The sequence below is a fragment of the Rhinoderma darwinii genome, chromosome 11, assembly GCF_050947455.1.
Source record: "Rhinoderma darwinii isolate aRhiDar2 chromosome 11, aRhiDar2.hap1, whole genome shotgun sequence".
NCBI classification, from domain to species: domain Eukaryota; kingdom Metazoa; phylum Chordata; class Amphibia; order Anura; family Rhinodermatidae; genus Rhinoderma; species Rhinoderma darwinii.
In genome coordinates, this window is record NC_134697.1 from 71,837,531 (window position 1) to 71,860,205 (window position 22,675).

The following is a 22,675-nucleotide window of genomic DNA, read 5'->3' on the forward strand; positions in this document are numbered from 1 at the left end:
TATATACTTGTACAGAGCCGTGTACTTACTAATCAACTTTCCATCCCTACAGCAACCGTGTTCATGCAAAAAGAAATAATATTACATCCCCAGGTATATATGTAGGCTTAGTCCCAGTTCTGGGTGTATGTGCAGAGTAGGTCCCCACCTTACAGAGGTCGCCTTGTCGTGGCAGGTGGGCTAACACTTTTTGATCAAAATGTGCACTAAGAACCTCCCTATTTGTAAGTAGATTTAGCTTTAGTGCATATTTATTTATATTTAGTGGTTTAGGTGGCATTAGTGTCGCAGGGTGCTGTCGCCATTCTATGTTTGCTGTATATCTGCAGTCATGGGTGTTCTTGCACCTGCATACATTTTGTGTCATTTAGTTGGAATGTGCTGTTCAACTTTTTGCTGTGTTTATGTGATCCATATATGTGGGGTTAGTGACTGCCTCCACTTGTTGTTCTTGCACTCCTCCCATTCTGCCCTGGGTGATTTTAATCAGTTCAATGCTGGATCCTACCATCCCCAGGTATATATGTAGGCTTAGTCCCAGTTCTGGGTGTATGTGCAGAGTAGGTCCCCACCTTACAGAGGTCGCCTTGTCGTGGCAGGTGGGCTAACACTTTTTGATCAAAATGTGCACTAAGAACCTCCCTATTTGTAAGTAGATTTAGCTTTAGTGCATATTTATTTATATTTAGTGGTTTAGGTGGCATTAGTGTCGCAGGGTGCTGTCGCCATTCTATGTTTGCTGTATATCTGCAGTCATGGGTGTTCTTGCACCTGCATACATTTTGTGTCATTTAGTTGGAATGTGCTGTTCAACTTTTTGCTGTGTTTATGTGATCCATATATGTGGGGTTAGTGACTGCCTCCACTTGTTGTTCTTGCACTCCTCCCATTCTGCCCTGGGTGATTTTAATCAGTTCAATGCTGGATCCTACCATCCCCAGGTATATATGTAGGCTTAGTCCCAGTTCTGGGTGTATGTGCAGAGTAGGTCCCCACCTTACAGAGGTCGCCTTGTCGTGGCAGGTGGGCTAACACTTTTTGATCAAAATGTGCACTAAGAACCTCCCTATTTGTAAGTAGATTTAGCTTTAGTGCATATTTATTTATATTTAGTGGTTTAGGTGGCATTAGTGTCGCAGGGTGCTGTCGCCATTCTATGTTTGCTGTATATCTGCAGTCATGGGTGTTCTTGCACCTGCATACATTTTGTGTCATTTAGTTGGAATGTGCTGTTCAACTTTTTGCTGTGTTTATGTGATCCATATATGTGGGGTTAGTGACTGCCTCCACTTGTTGTTCTTGCACTCCTCCCATTCTGCCCTGGGTGATTTTAATCAGTTCAATGCTGGATCCTACCATCCCCAGGTATATATGTAGGCTTAGTCCCAGTTCTGGGTGTATGTGCAGAGTAGGTCCCCACCTTACAGAGGTCGCCTTGTCGTGGCAGGTGGGCTAACACTTTTTGATCAAAATGTGCACTAAGAACCTCCCTATTTGTAAGTAGATTTAGCTTTAGTGCATATTTATTTATATTTAGTGGTTTAGGTGGCATTAGTGTCGCAGGGTGCTGTCGCCATTCTATGTTTGCTGTATATCTGCAGTCATGGGTGTTCTTGCACCTGCATACATTTTGTGTCATTTAGTTGGAATGTGCTGTTCAACTTTTTGCTGTGTTTATGTGATCCATATATGTGGGGTTAGTGACTGCCTCCACTTGTTGTTCTTGCACTCCTCCCATTCTGCCCTGGGTGATTTTAATCAGTTCAATGCTGGATCCTACCATCCCCAGGTATATATGTAGGCTTAGTCCCAGTTCTGGGTGTATGTGCAGAGTAGGTCCCCACCTTACAGAGGTCGCCTTGTCGTGGCAGGTGGGCTAACACTTTTTGATCAAAATGTGCACTAAGAACCTCCCTATTTGTAAGTAGATTTAGCTTTAGTGCATATTTATTTATATTTAGTGGTTTAGGTGGCATTAGTGTCGCAGGGTGCTGTCGCCATTCTATGTTTGCTGTATATCTGCAGTCATGGGTGTTCTTGCACCTGCATACATTTTGTGTCATTTAGTTGGAATGTGCTGTTCAACTTTTTGCTGTGTTTATGTGATCCATATATGTGGGGTTAGTGACTGCCTCCACTTGTTGTTCTTGCACTCCTCCCATTCTGCCCTGGGTGATTTTAATCAGTTCAATGCTGGATCCTACCATCCCCAGGTATATATGTAGGCTTAGTCCCAGTTCTGGGTGTATGTGCAGAGTAGGTCCCCACCTTACAGAGGTCGCCTTGTCGTGGCAGGTGGGCTAACACTTTTTGATCAAAATGTGCACTAAGAACCTCCCTATTTGTAAGTAGATTTAGCTTTAGTGCATATTTATTTATATTTAGTGGTTTAGGTGGCATTAGTGTCGCAGGGTGCTGTCGCCATTCTATGTTTGCTGTATATCTGCAGTCATGGGTGTTCTTGCACCTGCATACATTTTGTGTCATTTAGTTGGAATGTGCTGTTCAACTTTTTGCTGTGTTTATGTGATCCATATATGTGGGGTTAGTGACTGCCTCCACTTGTTGTTCTTGCACTCCTCCCATTCTGCCCTGGGTGATTTTAATCAGTTCAATGCTGGATCCTACCATCCCCAGGTATATATGTAGGCTTAGTCCCAGTTCTGGGTGTATGTGCAGAGTAGGTCCCCACCTTACAGAGGTCGCCTTGTCGTGGCAGGTGGGCTAACACTTTTTGATCAAAATGTGCACTAAGAACCTCCCTATTTGTAAGTAGATTTAGCTTTAGTGCATATTTATTTATATTTAGTGGTTTAGGTGGCATTAGTGTCGCAGGGTGCTGTCGCCATTCTATGTTTGCTGTATATCTGCAGTCATGGGTGTTCTTGCACCTGCATACATTTTGTGTCATTTAGTTGGAATGTGCTGTTCAACTTTTTGCTGTGTTTATGTGATCCATATATGTGGGGTTAGTGACTGCCTCCACTTGTTGTTCTTGCACTCCTCCCATTCTGCCCTGGGTGATTTTAATCAGTTCAATGCTGGATCCTACCATCCCCAGGTATATATGTAGGCTTAGTCCCAGTTCTGGGTGTATGTGCAGAGTAGGTCCCCACCTTACAGAGGTCGCCTTGTCGTGGCAGGTGGGCTAACACTTTTTGATCAAAATGTGCACTAAGAACCTCCCTATTTGTAAGTAGATTTAGCTTTAGTGCATATTTATTTATATTTAGTGGTTTAGGTGGCATTAGTGTCGCAGGGTGCTGTCGCCATTCTATGTTTGCTGTATATCTGCAGTCATGGGTGTTCTTGCACCTGCATACATTTTGTGTCATTTAGTTGGAATGTGCTGTTCAACTTTTTGCTGTGTTTATGTGATCCATATATGTGGGGTTAGTGACTGCCTCCACTTGTTGTTCTTGCACTCCTCCCATTCTGCCCTGGGTGATTTTAATCAGTTCAATGCTGGATCCTACCATCCCCAGGTATATATGTAGGCTTAGTCCCAGTTCTGGGTGTATGTGCAGAGTAGGTCCCCACCTTACAGAGGTCGCCTTGTCGTGGCAGGTGGGCTAACACTTTTTGATCAAAATGTGCACTAAGAACCTCCCTATTTGTAAGTAGATTTAGCTTTAGTGCATATTTATTTATATTTAGTGGTTTAGGTGGCATTAGTGTCGCAGGGTGCTGTCGCCATTCTATGTTTGCTATATATATATATATATGCAGATACACAGTAGTCATCTGTCACTGGTGAGGGGAGCGGAGGAGCAATCTACTCATGAATGGTGACAGTTTCTCTTTTAGTAAACAATCAGATCTCCTGGGGATACTTTCTTTGGAAGTACTTTCTTGCCTCTATTGGGGACAGAGATGTAAGAGAGGTGATGCAAAAGACTAGCCAGGAGTTCCGGTATTGAAGAATAGTAAATTAACCACTCAAAGTTTATGAACAAGTCGATCTTTACATTGGTAAAGTGTCCCAATATGCCCTATTTAACAATACATAAAGTATACTGTACATAGAAAACCTTTTTGTTTCTGATATTTTAATTTCACTCCAGAATACAATGTATGTGTTCCATGCCGGGTACTCCAACTTTTAAAAAAATATATAATTACATTCATTAATACAGTTTTGATGAAGTTATTATATACTTGTACAGAGCCGTGTACTTACTAATCAACTTTCCATCCCTACAGCAACCGTGTTCATGCAAAAAGAAATAATATTACAAAGGTCTTTGATAAAAAGGTTTAGTATTTAATTTCCGAATATAAAACATTTTGCAGAGTTGTTCTTGCTAATTAAAAAGAGCTGCCTGTCATTTCCTGAAGCTGACTTTTTGCTAGGCATTGATTTGTAAAGAGCAATTGTTTTCACTTGGTGAGATGGTATAAAACCCCTTAGTTAAGCCAAAATAATCTTGACAGCATATCAAATAATGTGCGGTAAATTATTGGTACTTTAATTATTGCAGGCAAACTACCATGTATGTTTTGCTGTTAAAGGGTAATTTGGCAATTTGTATAAGCCAGTAGGCAAAATTGCTCCCACCACAGTGCCAATGAGTGGAAAACATGAAATGGACTTTCCCCCTATCAAATTGTTTTTGAGGAGGCAGTGTTGCAGGCACATATGTCATGTTATCAGGGCTGGATTATAGGGATGACAAAAAAGAAATATGTCCCAGGGCCTCCAGCGTCTAGGGACCTCCAGATGATTTACAGCAGGGTCGGAGTATCTGATGCTTGGCTTGAAAACTAGGACTGGAGTACTGAGTATTGTACAGTAGATTCCTCTTCTGTTCTCGATAATGTATCAAAGTTTTTACTTTTATTTTTATGAAATTTGTATAAAGCTAGTATTCTAGCAAATAGATTGCTAATAAGGAGTGAATGAAAGACCCCTTTGAAGCAGTTTCCTTTGAATAACAATGAGAGGAAACTAATTTTCATTATCATTTACCTGAGCTGTTTATGGCTTTTTGGAGTATTCCCAGAAAAAGAGGGAGGTTAAAAAGAGGGAGGTTGTTGAATGTGTAAAGTGGACAAAGATTGCCGTTGTGGGGCCATTAATTGTGGAAATTGTGCATCCATCTTGAATTCACCGCTGGGCTGGATCATTTATTGTCCCATTGTGTTACATAGTTACATAGTTAGTACGGTTGAAAAAAGACAGATGCCCATCAAGTTCAACCAAGGTTACCAACTTTTGTGGTAAAGAATTCTGCAATGTAGATATTTCCTGCAGGGACATTCCCTCTGATGTTGCCATAGAATACATATGCCTAGAAGGCAATAAAATGTGGGAGCCACATGTCATCTGTGGATTAGATATATTTATATTTGGTTGAGAAAAATTATCATTTCAAAAATTAGAATTGTTGGTTTTCTGATTTTTCTTGTTACCTGTTTGACTTTTACTTGAATTGTACCTATAATTGCTTTTATGTCGTGGTAATCTTTGATGGAAGGATTATTGCCTATCCTCCTCTCGTTTTTGTAAATAGGTCCACTGCTAAACATTCCAATATCGCTTATAAGATGAAACCTTTGTGTTGAAAAAACTTTTCTTTTGTTATAGGTTGACATTGGATTTTGTTCCCTTTTGTACAACTGTCCAATTCCAAAATCTGATTTGTCCCTACGAATGAAAAATATGTAATGATGTATAATGTGCTTGTGACCACTGATATGATGGCTGTAACTGATGGTAGCCATGAGTGCCTAGGTTAGAAAACTGTAGTTAATATGAAGAACGTTGTAGCCTCAATAATGGCCTTACGATGACAAGTAAAGTTAAAGGTACATTCACAACGTAATGGAGCTTTAGAGTTGACTGCTGTGCCTGTCCATGAGAATTGCAGCCATAATGTACATTGTCCAATGATTGACGAGAGATCAGGTTCGCTAGAGTGAGATGGAGCTATTCCGTTCTTTACCGCACCTGTCTGTTAACAAGGGCAAATTGATCTGGCTATAATGGTGACTTACAATGGGCCGGCTAATGACAGACGAATACGCCACTAGCCGCATCACTAAAGTTCTGACCAATAAGAGACGAACACGTCATCAGGACAAGTCACAAGGCATCCTTTGTCTAATAGGTTACTCGGTAGTTAAATAGGCTGTGTCTTTCATCGAACAGTGCCATAGACTCTGTTGTGTACAGAGACCTCTGAGGACGCCGTTCTATCAGCAAAACATGTCTGGTTAGCCGACAGTGACTGTTTCTATTTTAAACACCCGTGTGTTATTTAGCAATTGCAGATTCCATGTTGCTTTGGCCGGTTCCGTAAGGCAGCTTTAGCAAAAATCATAGCTAGTGATGCTATTAAATTACAGTATATTCAATAATTAACGTCTGCATGGAGAGTATGAGCTCTAACACTCCATAGGGATTATATTTCAAAATAGCTGGCAACATGGAAACAAAAGATAACCAATGGAATATACCGCGGCTCTTTTAAATATAATTCTCAATAAAATAATACATGTGATAGGTGAATATATTTTAAACAGTGATATAAATGTTACGTTTAAATACACCAGCAGTTAGTGGGATTCCATATTTTTGGATAACGGGATGTAGTCTATAGGTGTTCATAAAATTGTCTAAATAACGGTGCCCCCCTGGAAGGGTGTCTAGTTCTGACACACTTATTAATGTTGTACTACATGTTGCCAGTCATGCTTATCTTTCTGTTCTTAACACAAGGCTGTAGTTTATAAAATAGTTAATAAGACATTTTACTTGTGATTTGCATCTGATACTGTATAAAAATAAATGAAATAAGCTCATACTTTCAATTTCACATCCAAATCTTTCTCGTTTGGAAAGATGGACTACACATTCATCATTCTATTTTTTGGGGTCTTTGTTGCTAATCTGTTTGTCAAGTGGAACCACTATTAAAGAAATAATGTTAAGATGTGCAAAATATATTTTATTAAAAGTTTCAATAAACCTTCATCTTTGGCCCTTGCAATCTCATGGTTAAAGAAAACCTAACGCTTCCTCCTAGAAAATGTTTGGGTGCAGGAACTTGCATGTCTATGGGTACTTGCGAGGGAGACTATACAGATAATAAAGGCCCTTTTACACTGGGTGATTATCGGGCAGACAAGCGTTCATGGATTCGTTCCCGATAATTGCCCAGTGTAAATAGGGCAGCAATCAACAGATGAATGAGCAAACGCTCGATCATCTGCTGATCATATCGTTCTAAAAAAGTGAAATATTATCGTTGTCGGCAGCACATCACTCTATGTAAACTAGGAGATACACTGCCGACATGATAATAATGTATGGGGACGACCGATCGGAGTAACGACCGCTCGTCCCCATCCATAGCCCTGTGTGACAGGAGCAAACGAGCGCCGATCAACGATGTCTCGTTGTTCAACGATGTCTCATTGATTGGCGCTCGCTGCACCGGCCAAATATCGCCCGGTGTTAGAGGCCTAAAAGCTTGCCATTCGCTTAGAGAGAGCTGTTGGCTGAACACTAGTTCGGCCAACATCTATTCCTCCTGACTCTTTAATTTTTCAATGGGGAGAGGGGAATAAACCGCTGCTAGACCCCTCTGGCAGCTGCTTTTCTCTCTTGGGAACAAATGATTTGTCATGTTGAAATCCAACAGGCCTTATTCTTGTTTCCCAACATATCTGCTATCTGGACAGAAAGACCCCTATACACATTAGTCTACAGATTTTTATTCAATGTGGATCGCCAGCTTAATTAGTTTACGTGTAATCATGTAAGCAGAGGGGCTGAAGGTAATACATTCATTTAGTTGTCACTCTTTTCTTTACAGTGAATTCTCCTGAAAATAAAATTGTTGTTGTTGCTGATATGCTGTATAATATTAAGCCAATTACCTTATATAGGCCAACTTATCACAGTATGCGGTCAGCATTTGTAAATACAACTTTAATTTGATCTTTTTTCTTTTTCAGTGTTGTTAATCACATATACAGATATCTCGTTCCTTACGTTTTTCTTTTCTCAGCATATGGTGAGATGTATGGTATGAGATGACCAGCTTTGAAATAAAACATGATTTTGCGATACTCTGTCCCGAGATGTCTTTGCTATATATGTCTATATGTGGCAAACCAGTGGATGTGATGTGAATTGCTGGCATGTCGCAACATTGTGCCCATTTTTTTTCAGTAATTAGCAAAGATAAGGTTGGACACATCTGTAGGATGTTTACATTGCAACTTTATTACAGAAGGAATGAAATTTCTAACCTAGATCCGCCAGATTGGACAAGGCCAAAAGACCCACATGCACCAGCGTATCATTATCTGGGTAATCCGTTAATATCTTGACCAAAGAAGTAATGACATCAAGCTCAACCAGCTGCTCTTGTAGCTCATCTGAAAGAAATAAAAATATAATGAGAAAATAGGTAAGTGCTACAAAAGTGGTTTTGAAGAGCACCTCTGAATTGCACTATGGTTACCCTGAGAGCCCATCAACAAACTATGAAACATATGGAGAGAAGCATATTGGAGTTTTATACTGAAGAGATATGGAAGATCTCTAGTATGAAGATAGGTTGTCAAAGCGAAATTTATTTACTCTAGAGAACAGAATGCTGAGGGAAGATATGATATTTTTATATAAATGACTAAATGGCCCCTATTAAAAACAATGTGATAAGGTATTCTTTTTGTTGAGAACACACCAAAGAGAACATGTGGTCACTGCTTGCATTTAATTAATGTGTGATTTAATCTCAAAATCTGAAACCATTACTTTACAGTCTGACCATAAAGTTAAGGAATCTGCTCCCACAGGGTTTTGTAATTGCTGAAAGGAAGTATAGATTTAAGAAAGGGTAAGACATCTTCCTTAAGAAACACAATAAAAGCTTACTGGTATTAACCCCTTAAGGACACAGACGGTTTTCGCCTAATTGACCAGGCCAATTTTTCAAATCTGACATGTTACTTCATGTGGTAATAACATGGGAATGCTTTTTCTTATCCAAGCGATTCTGAGAATGTTTTCTCATGACACATTGTACTTTAAGATAGTGGTAGAATTTGGTCGATACATTCAGTGTTTATTTGTGAAAAACACCAACATTTTGAAAAAATGTGCAAAAATTAGCATTTTCTAAATTTAAATGTATCTGCTTGGAAAACGGATAGTAATACCACACAAAATAGTTACTAGTTCACATATCCCATATGTCTACTTTATGTTTGCATAATATTTTGAATTTTTTTTTATTTTTCCAGGATGTCACAAGGCTTAGAACATAAGCAACAATTTCTCACATTTTTAAGAAAATTTAAAAAGTATTTTTTTATGGACCAGTTCAGTTCTAAAGTGGCTTTGATGGACTTATATTTTAGAAACTCGCTATAAATCCCCCCATTTTAAAAACTGCACCCCTCAATGTATTCAAAACAACATTTAGAAAGTGTCTTAATCCTTTAGGCGTTTCACAGGAACTAAAGCAAAGTAGAGGTGAAATTTACAAATTGTAATTTTTTTTTGCAAAAAATCTGCTTTTAGATTTTTTTTCTGTAACACAGAAGGGTTTACCAGAGAAACACAACTCAATATTTATTGGCCAGATTCTGACGTTTTTAGAAATATCCCACATGTGGCCCTAGTGTGATAATGGACTGAAGCACAAGCCTTAGAAGCCAAGGAGCAACATGTGGATTTTGGGTTCTCCTTTTTATTAGAATATATTTTAGGCACCATATCAGGTTTGGAGAGGTCTTGTGGTGCCAAAACAGTGGAAACACCCCTAAAAAGACACCATTTGGCAAACTACACCCCTCAAGGAATTTATCAATGGGAATAGTGAGAATTTTAACCACACAGGTTTTTTGCTGAATTTAGTGGAATTAGGCCATGAAAATTAAAATCTTAGTTTGTCTAATAAAATGTAGATTATCTCTGATTTTTCCATTTTCATAATATATAAAAGAGAAAAAGCACCCCAACAAACTCTTCTAAGCACGGCAATATGTGGTAATAAACTGATGTTTGGACACATGGCAGGAAGAAGAAGGAAGAAGCGCAATTTGGCTTTTGAAGCACAAATTTTGCTGGAATAGTTTGTGGCCGCATGTCATATTTGAAAAGCCCCTGCGTGACCAAATCAGTGGAAACCCCCAAACATTTTGGAAAATACACCCCTGAAGGAATTTAACGAGGGGTATAGTGAGCATTTTGAACCCAGTTTTTTTGCTGAATTTAGTGGAATTATACAGTAAAATTGAAAATGTAATTGTTTTCTGATAAAACGTGGACATTTTTAGTTTTTCCAAGGAATAAAGGAGAAAAAGCACCCAAACATTTGAAAAGTAACTTCTCCTGATTTCGGCAATAACCTATATGTGGTCATACACTGCTGTTTTGATACACGGCAGGGCTCTGAAGGGAAGAAGCACCATTTGGCTTTCGGAGTTCAAGTTTTGCTGGAATGGTTTTCGTGTCCCATGTCGCATTTGTAAAGCCCCTGAGAGAACAAAACAGTGGAACCCCCCAAAAGTGACCCCATTTGGGAAACTACCGCCCTCAAGAAATTTATCGAGGTGTATTGTGAGCATTTTGACCACAACATATTTGCCACTGAATTATCATATCTAGAGAAGAATTGAAATTTGTACTTTGCACCATCCGCAGCGCAATCATTTATGGAAAAGTCCTGTAGGGTGAAAATGCTCACTACACCCCTTAATAAATGCCTTGATGGGTGTAGTTTCCTAAATGGGGTCACTTGTCAGGGGTTTCTTTTATTATTTCACATCAGAGCCCCTGCAATTGCGAACCAATACTTGGTAAATTGCCAAATTACGCCTCAATTTTACATGGTACTCTTTCAATCCTGAGCCCTGTCAAATGTCCAGGCAAAAGATTAGGTCCACATGTAGTGTGTTTCTAAAACCGGGAAACACCGCATAATAATTAGAGACCTGTCTTGTTATGATTGCACAAGCTGCATACCACAAATTGGCATATCTATAGAAAAAAAAATCCCATTTTCACTCTGCAACATCAAGTGCACAACTAATTTCTGCAAAACACCTGCAGGGTTAACATGCTCACTACAACCCTAGGTGAATACCTTGAGGGGTGTAGTTTCCAAAATGTGGTCACTTCTGGGGAGTTTCCACAGTTTTGGTCCCACAGGGGCTTTGTAAATGCGACATAGCATCCAGAAACCAATCCAGCTAAATCTGCACTCCAAAAGCCATATGCCGCTCCTTCCCTTCTGAGCCCTGCCGTGTGCCAAAACAGCAGTTTATGACCACATATGGGGTATTGCTGTACTCAGGAAAAATTTTCTTTTACAAATGCTGGGGTTCTTTTTGTACTTTATTTGTTGAGAAAATGAAATATTTTGAGCTAAAGCTACGTATTACTTATTGCAGTAAAGGGATTGTTTTTATGTTCACTGCCCAATTCTAATAAATTCTATGAAACACCTGTGGGGCCAAAATGCTCACTACACCCCTAGATGAATTCTTCAAGGGGTGTAGTTTCCTAAATGAAGTCACTTTTTGGCCGTTTTTATTGTTTTGTCCCCCACAGGGGCTTTGCAAATGTGACATGGCCTCCGCAAACCATTCCTGCTAAATGTGATCTCCAAAAGCCAAGTAGCGCTTTTTCCCTCCTAAACTCTGCCGTGTGTCCAAACAGCCATTTATGACCACATATGGGGTATTGTTTTACTCAGGAAAAATTGCTTTACATATTTTGTGGTGCTTTTTCCCCTTTAGTCCTTGTGGAAATGAAAAAAAATTAGCTAAACCTACATTTTCTTTGAAATAATGTAGAGTTTAATTTTTATGGCCTAATTCCAATAGTTTCTACAATAAACCTGTGGGGTCAAAATGCTCACTACACCCCTAGATCATTTCCTTGAGGGGTGTCGTTTCCCAAATGGGGTCCCTTTTGGGGAATTTCCACTTGTTTGCCTCCGCAAGAGCCCTTCAAACCTGACATGGTGCCTAAAATATATTCTAATAAAAAGAAGGCACCAAAATCCACTAGGTGCTTCTTTGCTTCGGAGGCCGGTGCTTCAGTCCAGTAGCACACTAGAGCCACATGTGGGATATTTCCTAAATCTGCAGAACCTGGGAAATAAATATTGAGTTTGCTTTCTCTGGTAAAACTTTCTGTGTTACAAGAAAAATGGATTAAAAATGAATTTCCGTAAAAAAAATGAAATTTGTAAATGTCACCTCTACTTTGCTTTCATTCCTGTGAAACGTCTAAAGGGTTAAGAAACTTTCTAAATGCTTTTTTGAATACTTTTAGGGGTGAAGTTTTTAAAATGCAGTGATTTATTGGGGGTTTCCATATAAGGCCCTTAAAGCCACTTCACAACTGAACTGGCCCCTGTAAAAATAGCCTTTTGAAATTTTCTTGAAAATGTGAGAAATTGCTGCTAAAGTTCTAAGCCTTGTAACGTCCTAGAAAAATACAAGAATGTTCAAAAAACGATGCCAATCTAAAGTAGACATATGGGGGATGTTAATTAGCAACAATTTTGTGTGGCATAACTGCCCTTGTTTTCAAGCAGATACATTTAAATTGAGAAAAATTCACATTTTCTTAATTTATCCCTAAATTTTGTGGTTTTTCAAAATTAAATACTAAATGTATCGAGCAATTTTTGCCAGTAACATAAAGTCCAATGTGTCATGAGAAAACCGTCTCAGAATCGCTTGGATAGGTAAAATCATTCCGAAGTTATTACCACATAAAGTGAAGCATGTCAGATTTGAAAAATGGGGCTCTGTCAGGAATGTCAAAAGTGGCCAAAGCGGGAAGGGGTTAAGGGTTTCGTCGTGTTGACGGAACCAATACCGTAGTCGACTGTGCTATTCATTCTGTCAAAATAACGCAGCCCTTAAAGATGTTCTGTCACCAGATTTTGCAACCCCTATCTGCTATTGCAGCAGATAGGCGCTGCAATGTAGATTACAGTAACATTTTTATTTTTAAAAAACGAGCATTTTTGGCCAAGTTATGACCATTTTTGTAGTTATGCAAATGAGGCTTGCAAAAGTCCAAGTGGGTGTGTTTAAAAGTAAAAGTCCAAGTGGGCGTGTATTATGTGCGTACATCGGGGCGTTTTTAATACTTTTACTAGCTGGGCGTTCTGATGAGAAGTATCATCCACTTCTCTTCAGAACGCCCAGCTTCTGGCAGTGCAGATCTGTGACGTCACTCACAGGTCCTGCATCGTGTCGGCCTCATCGGCACCAGAGGCTACAGTTGATTCTGCAGCAGCATCAGCGTTTGCAGGTAAGTAGCTACATCGACTTACCTGCTAACGCCGATGCTGCTGCAGAATCAACTGAAGCCTCTGGTGCCGATGTGGCCGACACGATGCAGGACCTGTGAGTGACGTCACAGATCTGCACTGCCAGAAGCTGGGCGTTCTGAAGAGAAGTGGATGATACTTCTCGTCAGAACGCCCAGCTCGTAAAAGTATTAAAAACGCCCCGATGTACGCACATAATACACGCCCACTTGGACTTTTACTTTTAAACACGCCCACTTGGACTTTTGCAAGCCTCATTTGCATAACTACAAAAATGGTCATAACTTGGCCAAAAATGCTTGTTTTTTAAAAATAAAAACGTTACTGTAATCTACATTGCAGCGCCTATCTGCTGCAATAGCAGATAGGGGTTGCAAAATCTGGTGACAGAGCCTCTTTAAACAACTGTGACAAATGGAAACCATTTGCACCGGATATCATTTGTTTTAGTTTGGATTTCGTTCATGGGTTCCCCTGACAGAAAGCTCCGACAGAACCCAACGCAGATATGAACGAAGCCTAAGCTGTGCGGAGAACAGGGCATAATAAGAGGGTATAATAATGCGGTAAATAAATAATAATCCGCAGATGTGTGGCCAGTGTCGCACTGATAACTGGTGCCCAATCTTATCTGGTTTTGAAATGCTCTGCACATTTTGTGTCCCCATAGTCTGAGAACCATTAAAAAAAAAAAAATTCACCAAAGGAGCCGTGTTAGGATTTGTTTGTTGCAGGACAATCTGTTGTTTTCATTGGTGCAGTTTTGGGGTACGTGATTTTTTGATCACTTTTTATGAATTTTTTTGGAAAGCAAGGTGACCAAAGACGATGAATTTTGACAATGTTTCTAATTATTTTTTTTTTTACAGTGTTCACCGTGGGCTATAAATGACATTTTTACTTTACTCTGCGGATCAGCACGATTACGGGGATACTATATGTATATATTTTTTTTTTATGTTTTGCAGCGTTTGCACAATAAAATCACCTTTTTTTTAAAAATTATTGTTTTTTTGTGTCACCATATTCTGAGAGCCATAACTTTTTTATTTTTCAGTCAATAATGCTATGTAACGGCTTGTTTTTTTGCGGGACGAGTTGTAGCATTTATTGGTACAATTTTGGGGTACACGTGACTTTTTGATCACATTTTATTCCATGTTTTGGGTGGGATGGTTAACAAAAAGCGCTTGCTTTTTAGCAACGCATCTAAGGGGTTAATCGGTCATATTGGAGGCTAGCTCCGGTCCTGGCCAGCTGACACCCACTGGCGATGGTGCGGGCTCAACTTCTGAGCCCGCACCAGCAATACAACATACCTATACATTGTGTTGCATTAAGTACATAACAGCAACGTCCTGGTACGTAGACAATTATCAACTATCCTATTGATAGTTGTTAATTGTCAATTCTGGGACAATCCCTTTAAAATCGCACTCTGTTTTTTTTTCTACCGCCCCCCCCCATTTGCAAAAGTAATGTGGACATGTGTATTGACTTGCCTGGTGCTGTTTCACGCCCCATTCTGCGGCGCCATTGTGTCACGTGATCCGTGTGCTGACAACTCAAATTCTGGAAACTGGATGTCAGTCTTTCAATGCAAGTCTATGAGACTCATATTGAGGCTCTCAGACTTGCATTGAAAGCCTGACTTTCTGTCCCTACGGCAAACACTGTAGAATACAGATCATGCAGCCCGCGAAAAAAGCCCCCTGTATTCATACAGTGAACTATCTGATTGACAGGAGGTATCAAGATAAAATGTTTCTCCTCTACGGAAATTTGGTTTCCGCATGCTGGTTTTTGCCTTTCTATGGAGCAACAGAGGGATATAAGTATAAAAGTATCAACTTTATAGTTATTTTTTTATCCCACGCCCATTAAGCTTTGAAAAAGTTGTTGCTGGGATTAATTATAGTTCGACAAAGCACCAGAAACTTAATGGGTCATTTCCATCTAAAACATTTATGGCATATCCATGGGATATGCCATAAATGTCTGCTAGATGTGGGTCCTAGCTTTTAGACCCACACATCTCCAGAATTGGGGTCACTCATCCCCCATCCTACCCGATGAGGCTGCCGCATCCAGGAGGAGAGTCAATGGAGAGTTGCCTTCGCGGCTCTCTCTGTTATTCCTATGGGGGTTACACAACCAGCCGAGCCCACGGAATGGGTGTGTGGTGACTCCCTTTCTGTAGATGGGTGAAGCATCACCAAGGTGGAACCTGCATCTATGAGACATTTATGGCCATATCCTGTGGATATATGCCTTAAATGTCTTAGATGGGATTACCGCATTGATGGTATTGTATCTTGATTTATTGATTAATTTATTTTGAATTCATTAATTCACTTACTGTTTTCATAACAGATGCGACCAATGGCTCTGCCAGCATGCAGAAGCAACTCCTGATCTGAACCCTGTAGCAAAGGTGCTAGGGCCATCACCAAATCTGCATCAATACATGGTTTCCTTGTTTCTTCTATATGGAGAAAATGTGTGTATAAAAATAATAACCATAAAAATAACTAAGCTTTATATAAAACAATATATTGACATTACAAAAAGAATTAAGCATTATATAGTCATTTCATTAGACAGAAGCACTGATCATGAAGTATATTTGTTCTCTGGTTTGAAACATAAGATTTTTATATCAGCCATTAAATGAAGATGGGAAAATAATATGAAAACAATTATAAAATGTATGTACAGCTCATCCCTGCTACATGTGACATCAGATAGTGCTTTAAATTATGTGATATTTTTTTTTTCTCGTATATAACAATATTAAATCGTTTTTTTTCGCAGCACATTGCCTTTAGCTAAGCACTGGGTTCCCTCATGAATAGATGAAGTAAGTTAGGCCTTATTCACACGACAGGGTCCGAATGTCGGCCGATAAAAACGGCCGTTTTGGGCCGTTTTTTCCGCCCGGATTGCATTAGTTTTGCATCCGTTCTGATTCTGTTCCGGGCCGTGTTGCCGTTTTTAATGGCCGATTTTGACCCGTTTTGCATCCGTTTTTTTCCCTGTCCGTTTTAAAATCGGATGAATTTCATTTAAATTTGTTGCCACACAGCCCTCTGTAGATAATGCCACAGTCCCCCTGGTAGGTAAAACCAGCGAACGTATGTCGTCATTTTTACAGGCTTCTTGACAGCAGCAATTGAGGGGTTAAACAGCCAGAAACAGTGCGGTTGCTGCTCCCGGCTGTTATTCCCGGGTGTCTCCTGTAAAATACAGTCGACACCCGCAGTATATGGAGCACACTCAGCATGTGAGCGCGCTCCAAACATCACCCCCTGCAGCTGGACGTAATTGCACCTCCGGGTGCGTGAAGGGGTTAACTATTTTTGTATTTTAAAGGGAATGTGTCATGCAATTAATTTTATTATCATTAATTATATTTTAGTAAATAGATGAATAATTTGTGTTCTTTTTGTTAAATGTTGTAATATTTTTTTGTAAAGCCATCCATGGGGGCGGCCATATTGACACACTACCTCCCTCTACTTCTTGTGTAGTCAGTATAGCAGAGTGTGCGCGCTTTATGGTTAATGTTACTATCCTGCCTTATCTAGGCTTCTAGCCATACAATAGAGCTGTCATTAACTTTTCCACCCCCCAATGATAATGATTTTCCTCATCTGGTGTCTGTGTGTACAGCAAAGCTTACTAGTGAGCTGCAGAGAACAGAAAATATCAACTTTTTTGTGACTGCTGTTGCGACCAGTGTGAAAACAGTAAATTGTTTTTAGTGTGGGTGGACACATGCAAAATAAAAAAAATTCACCAATTTTTTTTTATACTAAATTGGTAGAATAAAAACTAGATTTAAATAATGTTTTATGACTATACATTCCCTTTAAACTAGGTATAGCTAACGCTAAAACCAAGTTTCTTTCTGTCAAACATGTTACATGATGTAGTAAAAATCCCATTAATTATTTAAGAATCCTCGGTATGTGATATACCTGAGGCATAGCTATAGGGGGGCAGAGGTAGGTGTAGGCCTTGTTACAGATTCTGCATTAGAGCTTTAAAGGGTTATTCCCAAGTGAAGCCTTATTTTATTTAAATATGAAATATACTGCCATTTATTACTTTAATAATCTAAATACTTCCTTTGTATTCATTTACTAAGTGTCTTTTTTTCTAAGCATTTCAACACAGCCACTTTCTGCTCTCTTTTCTATATGTGGGCATGACATGCTTGATATCAATCAAGCCGCTCTGCTGTCTGCGCGCGCGCCCGACGCTCCTTGATACTGTAGTACTAGCAGCATCGCGAATACAGCTGGCTGAACGATCATCTCAACCAGGCATGGTAAGGGGGGTTGAGACGATCCCCCTCGTCTATCCTGCAATGTTTATTTGTCCAACCCCAGTTTCAGTGACCAGCTTCCACTCATCCTTCCAATCACCCTGTATTTAACTAATAATGTGTAATCACCTTTTTATGCCCATTTCATCCCCATTTCTTTTCATTCTCTCTCTTTCGCACCCTCTCTTCTCTCTCCAAAATAAGACATTGCCACATTGCATAGTCATGTAAATGTAAACCAAACCAACCTTCCCCATGCGGATGAAGCTCAAAGGTTGAAACAGACCTGTTCACAGATTGGAATGGTTTAGACATTTCCTAAATTATGTGGTAAGATTCCCTTCATGTACTGTATGAGACATTATAGTTGTGTAAATGGTATTTTAGAAGTCTCCCACATCCCTTTGGGTGAGCTTGTGTTTCAGTAGGGTTTTTCAAAGGATAACTAAACTTCCAGAAAACTTCTGACATGTCATAATAACATGTCAGAAGTTTTGATCGGTGGGGGTCTGAGCACTGAGACCCCCACCGATCGCTAAAACGAAACGGCAGAAGTGCTCGGGTGCGCACTGAGCCACTTGGTTTCTGATCAGCTGTGGTTTCTGTCACTTCGTTTTAGCGATCCGTGCTCAGACTCCCACCAATTAATGTTTCTGACTTGTCACTATGACATGTCAAAAGTTTTCTGAAAAATTAGTTACCCTTTAAGGTACTATAATAATAGCTGTTGAATCAATGCCTATCCTCACCATTTTTTGCCAACTCAGCAAGAACATGTGCAACCTTCTCTGCACAATTTGGACTGGTTTTCAATATTTTGCCCAGCGCTGGTAACACATCATAGTCTGTGAGCAGCTTAGCTGATTTCTGCACTGTGGAGAAAATACAAAAGCCAAAACAAGATATTGTTATGTTGTTGTTTTTGCAATGAAATATGCAGTTTTAATATTGAATTGTATTAAATATTTTTTATAAGTATCCAATTCATAATTTACTAATTAATCCTGGAGTTTCAGTCATCGATCATAATTTTAGAGAGGGGATTTGGTTATTCATTCTGATCAGGGAAGTACAGGATCTGTCATTCTTATGACAGGTATCAGGTCTTTGGACTTAGGCCTCATGCACACAAACGTGTTTTTGCGTCCGGAATTCATCTGCAAAAATAAGGATGAATTGCGTATCCATTCATTTCTATGGGCTCATGCACATGACCGTGGTTTCCATGCAGTTATCATGCAGTTCTGTTCTGGTTATCAAACTATCTGGATTATTAGATGTTGGAACTTCACAGCAGTATCCCTATTCAGCCAGCATCTCCTATTAGATATGCTATATACCTGCAATATTAAAGCACATGCCAGGGATGGCATAAGTGGTTGGCGGAATAGGTAGTTGCATTGGAAGAAACTGACTCCCTGTCCAGTAGGGGCTTATCTTCTACCACCAGTTTATTCAACTGAATACCACAGTCTTTGTCTGAGACATTATATAGGGCGCTCTATGGCTAGTAAACTGCATACAATGACACTCTTTCTGGCACACTGTATATGTGTATAGGGGCAATGTATATCTGTATATGTATTGCTGTGCATGGAGTCACACCCTGGCTGGGGTACTGTATGGTGTATTCTCTGACTAGAGCACTATTTACCCAAATGGCGCTATGGCACAAAAAAACCTTATTTCCCCTCAAAGGGGTTGTCCGGAGGCACACAAAAACTTACTCTTATAATATAAAAGTAAAGCACTTAATAATTAAGTTTCTATTAGCAAAGATCATAATCGCCCGAATGGATCAGCGGTCATGTGATCACGAAGTTTGGTAGTTTCAGAAAGCTATGACCACCCTTTACCATATGTGCTAGCATGTCACTGGTCCCCACCTCCTCCACTTCCTCTTCAGCTCTGTTTTCCCCACCCTCTCACCCTGCTCCATAGTATGCCGTCCTGCCCCTTTCATCCACATGACCAACTATGCGCCAAAACTACAGGCCCCTTTCTCCCATGCCGACAAATATGCGACCGGGAGGCAGCTTCTTGCGGCGACACGTCACAACTTTCTGATAAACTACTAAACTTACAGGATCCTATGTTCAGGCAAACAGGGCATCTTTGCTAATAGAAAACTAATTAGTAAGTGCAAGTGCTCTACATTTATATTATTAGAGCAATAGTCATGTTTTTTGTTCCTCTGGACAACCCCTTTATCTACATAATTAAATAGTGATTGAGAAATAACCTTTATTAAAGTTAAATATAACAGCCAAATAATGAATTAACTAGTTGGCACCACAGAGATTTTTCATTTTCGTTTTATTTCTCCCCGCCTTTCAAAAGCCACAACTTTTTTTATTTTTCTGTTGAATTTTGCGGGACGAGTTGTAGTTTTAATGTCACAATTTAAAAGTACCATATAATATAAAAGTTCAGCTATGGTTGAATTAGAAAAATAGATATATATCAGTACAAAAGTCAGCTACTAAATATGAGGACACAGAAAAGCACAATAATGGTTTATCTCTGATGTGAGATGTCTTAATTTTATAATGATTTTTAAACAATTTTTGTACAGTTTTTACATAATTTCAACATAGTTTTTTAGTGTATATGTACAGCATTATATGTTATCATCTTTTTACTGTTGTTAAACTTTTCATCAATTACCAACAGAGGAACGGGAATGCACCACTCCTATTATCAACTGTCACCTGCAACTTTGACCCAGAAGTAGTTCCTGGTCAAAGGGAGTATTTAAGGAATACATTTTTCCTAGTATTTTATAAGCCTGATGAAGACCTTCAACCTAGGTCAAAACGCGTAGCTTCCTGTACCACTATAGAGACTTATGTTGTTCGTCACACATGTCTGTTTTATTAAATAAAGCTATTTATATTTCCTACCCACTGAGAGACTCTTCCATAACTTGGGTTTCGGCTTAATCTTCCACGCAAGTGCAGGAGCGCCTTCAACAAAGAGTGATTGTTTCTTCAAACCATTTGGAACCTATCCTCCACATCGGCTCCCGCTGACTTCTCAGCCACCGGTATACACTCCGAGGGCCAGCAGACTGCCTAAATATGGAGCACCAAGGCTCCATATGCTTGATGATCGAGTTGTGCCGACCACCTAGCACAACTCCAAAAGGGGAGGGTATTTCTCACACATACACTCCTGTTATCACTATCCACCCGGCACCTACGGTATCACCCCAGAGGAGCGCCTTTTTGTCTGTTTTCTTTTTTTCCCCATATTACTGTTATATATCACCAGAACCTATCGTGAACAATCCAGAGCAAGGGGCTGCCACCCACAACTTATACTTTGATAACAGTAGGAGCTCCCAGCCACATACTTAAGCCAGCACACTCGGGGAATGTCACAGGAGCCACAGAAAGATGGATTACCTCCAACAATGCCAATCAACAAGGATTAGACTATTCCAAGAACTATCCAACATACCCATATGTATTACTGTTCCACCTCAATCTGCTTCACCTACAGTGATTTCCATTGAGGAAACTAAACTTATGACTGACCTTTTCCTTCAACTAGACGACAAAGGGAAGCTGGAGACTCTACAAAGCCTCGATGTATTATTTTTAAATGTTTATCGTAGGAAAAATATATTCCCAAGAGGTTTACACATGCCTTTCCTTTCTGCCTTTCCCACTGATAACATTCGATAATTTTCACTGAGGATTGGGGGGATTTTATGATCCATTGCTCAGCAGGCATGATTGAATGCCTGCTCACCAAAAGATCAAAACTCATTGAAGAATACACCTCTCAAATCAAAATAATATGGTCCCACCTGGAAAAATATAGAGAATATAGGGATTTAAGGCTATTAGAAACAACAACGAAAAATAGACTCCATAAAGCAGAAAAATAAATTATTGACAAAAAAACCGAGGAAATTATTTAGGGAACGCAAGGATTATGCCCATAATCACACTGGGAATTCTGAAGAAACACGGCCCAAGCACACATAATTTATACCCTACTCTCATTCATCAGAAATCAAAATTCCCCAACACCCATGGTTCTGTCCAGAATAGGAACCACTACTACAATACATTTAGACAGAGTCAAATAAGAAGGAAACACCCTGCTTTCCCTCACCCAAAGAAAACCACGCCTTAGATATTGTTCATCCCTCTCGGGCATTAGTTGAGATAGGAGCCCAAGAAAGGGTATTCAGAAATAGACTATCCATGAGGTCCAATAAACAGGCATCTCCCACAGTGACATCCATCAACGTCCATTCAGTCCAGATGTTGTTGGATTCCCATGTTCCACCCAATCCCAATCTTTCAGCTCTCAATCCCCTAGTGAGTCCTCCATCTGAGGAACTTAACATATCATCCCCATTCAATAACACTTTTTTCACAACCCATGGCTCAACAGGAGGGGGCAACACCACCATTCGGTGGGTAGGGACACCCTTCCACCAGGACCCACCACAAGATTCCTCCATTCGCTCTCCTATAGTGTTACATCTCCGTGCCTTAGACCTACATACATCCGCCACTCCCAATTTAGCATCTCCATACACCTCTCCACACAATAGTTTGTCTAATGTTCCTTCAGACACCTCTCCACACAATAGTTTGTCCAATGTTTCTTTTTTAGAGCCCCCTCACCCATATCCAACACCAGCAAACCGCAAATCGCCTCAACCAACCCTCCAGCACAGAACCAGATGATTTCAAAATATTTCCATTCATTGACACACACCAAGACAGTAGTAAGAAAAAGAAAAGGAAGGTCAGGGGATGCAGAGGAGGAAGAAATAGACGCAAAAAAATACAAATAATAATATGTCAGAATGAGTACCAGACAACACTCACAAGCGAAATAGAGGAGAACACAATATTTAACCTCTCTTCTCATATATTAAGCCGGGTAGAAAAAAAACTTTTATCTAAAGGTCTATCTTTTTGCCCAGTACAAAAAGGCTGATGACTTTCAGATCTTTTTAGATCTATTCTTAACCAATTAATAAGAAAACTCACGTTGCAGAGGCACT

General features: G+C 39.7%; 1 protein-coding gene across 3 annotated transcripts in view; it reads right to left on the minus strand.

Annotated features, from left to right (window-relative positions):
- The window catches only part of LOC142663242 (rap1 GTPase-GDP dissociation stimulator 1-B-like), a 150,784-nt gene that overhangs the window by 44,087 nt on the left and 84,022 nt on the right, over positions 1-22,675 (minus strand). For 2 of the 3 annotated variants that reach the window (XM_075841738.1, XM_075841740.1), the window contains 3 exons: positions 18,393-18,510; positions 15,673-15,798; positions 8,260-8,388 (listed from right to left, as the gene is read on the minus strand). In XM_075841738.1, the coding sequence (XP_075697853.1) occupies positions 8,260-8,388; positions 15,673-15,798; positions 18,393-18,510 (373 nt within the window). Of the gene's footprint in view, positions 1-8,259; positions 8,389-15,672; positions 15,799-18,392; positions 18,516-22,675 lie in introns of all 3 variants that reach the window. The other variant, XM_075841739.1, reaches the window with a different exon arrangement.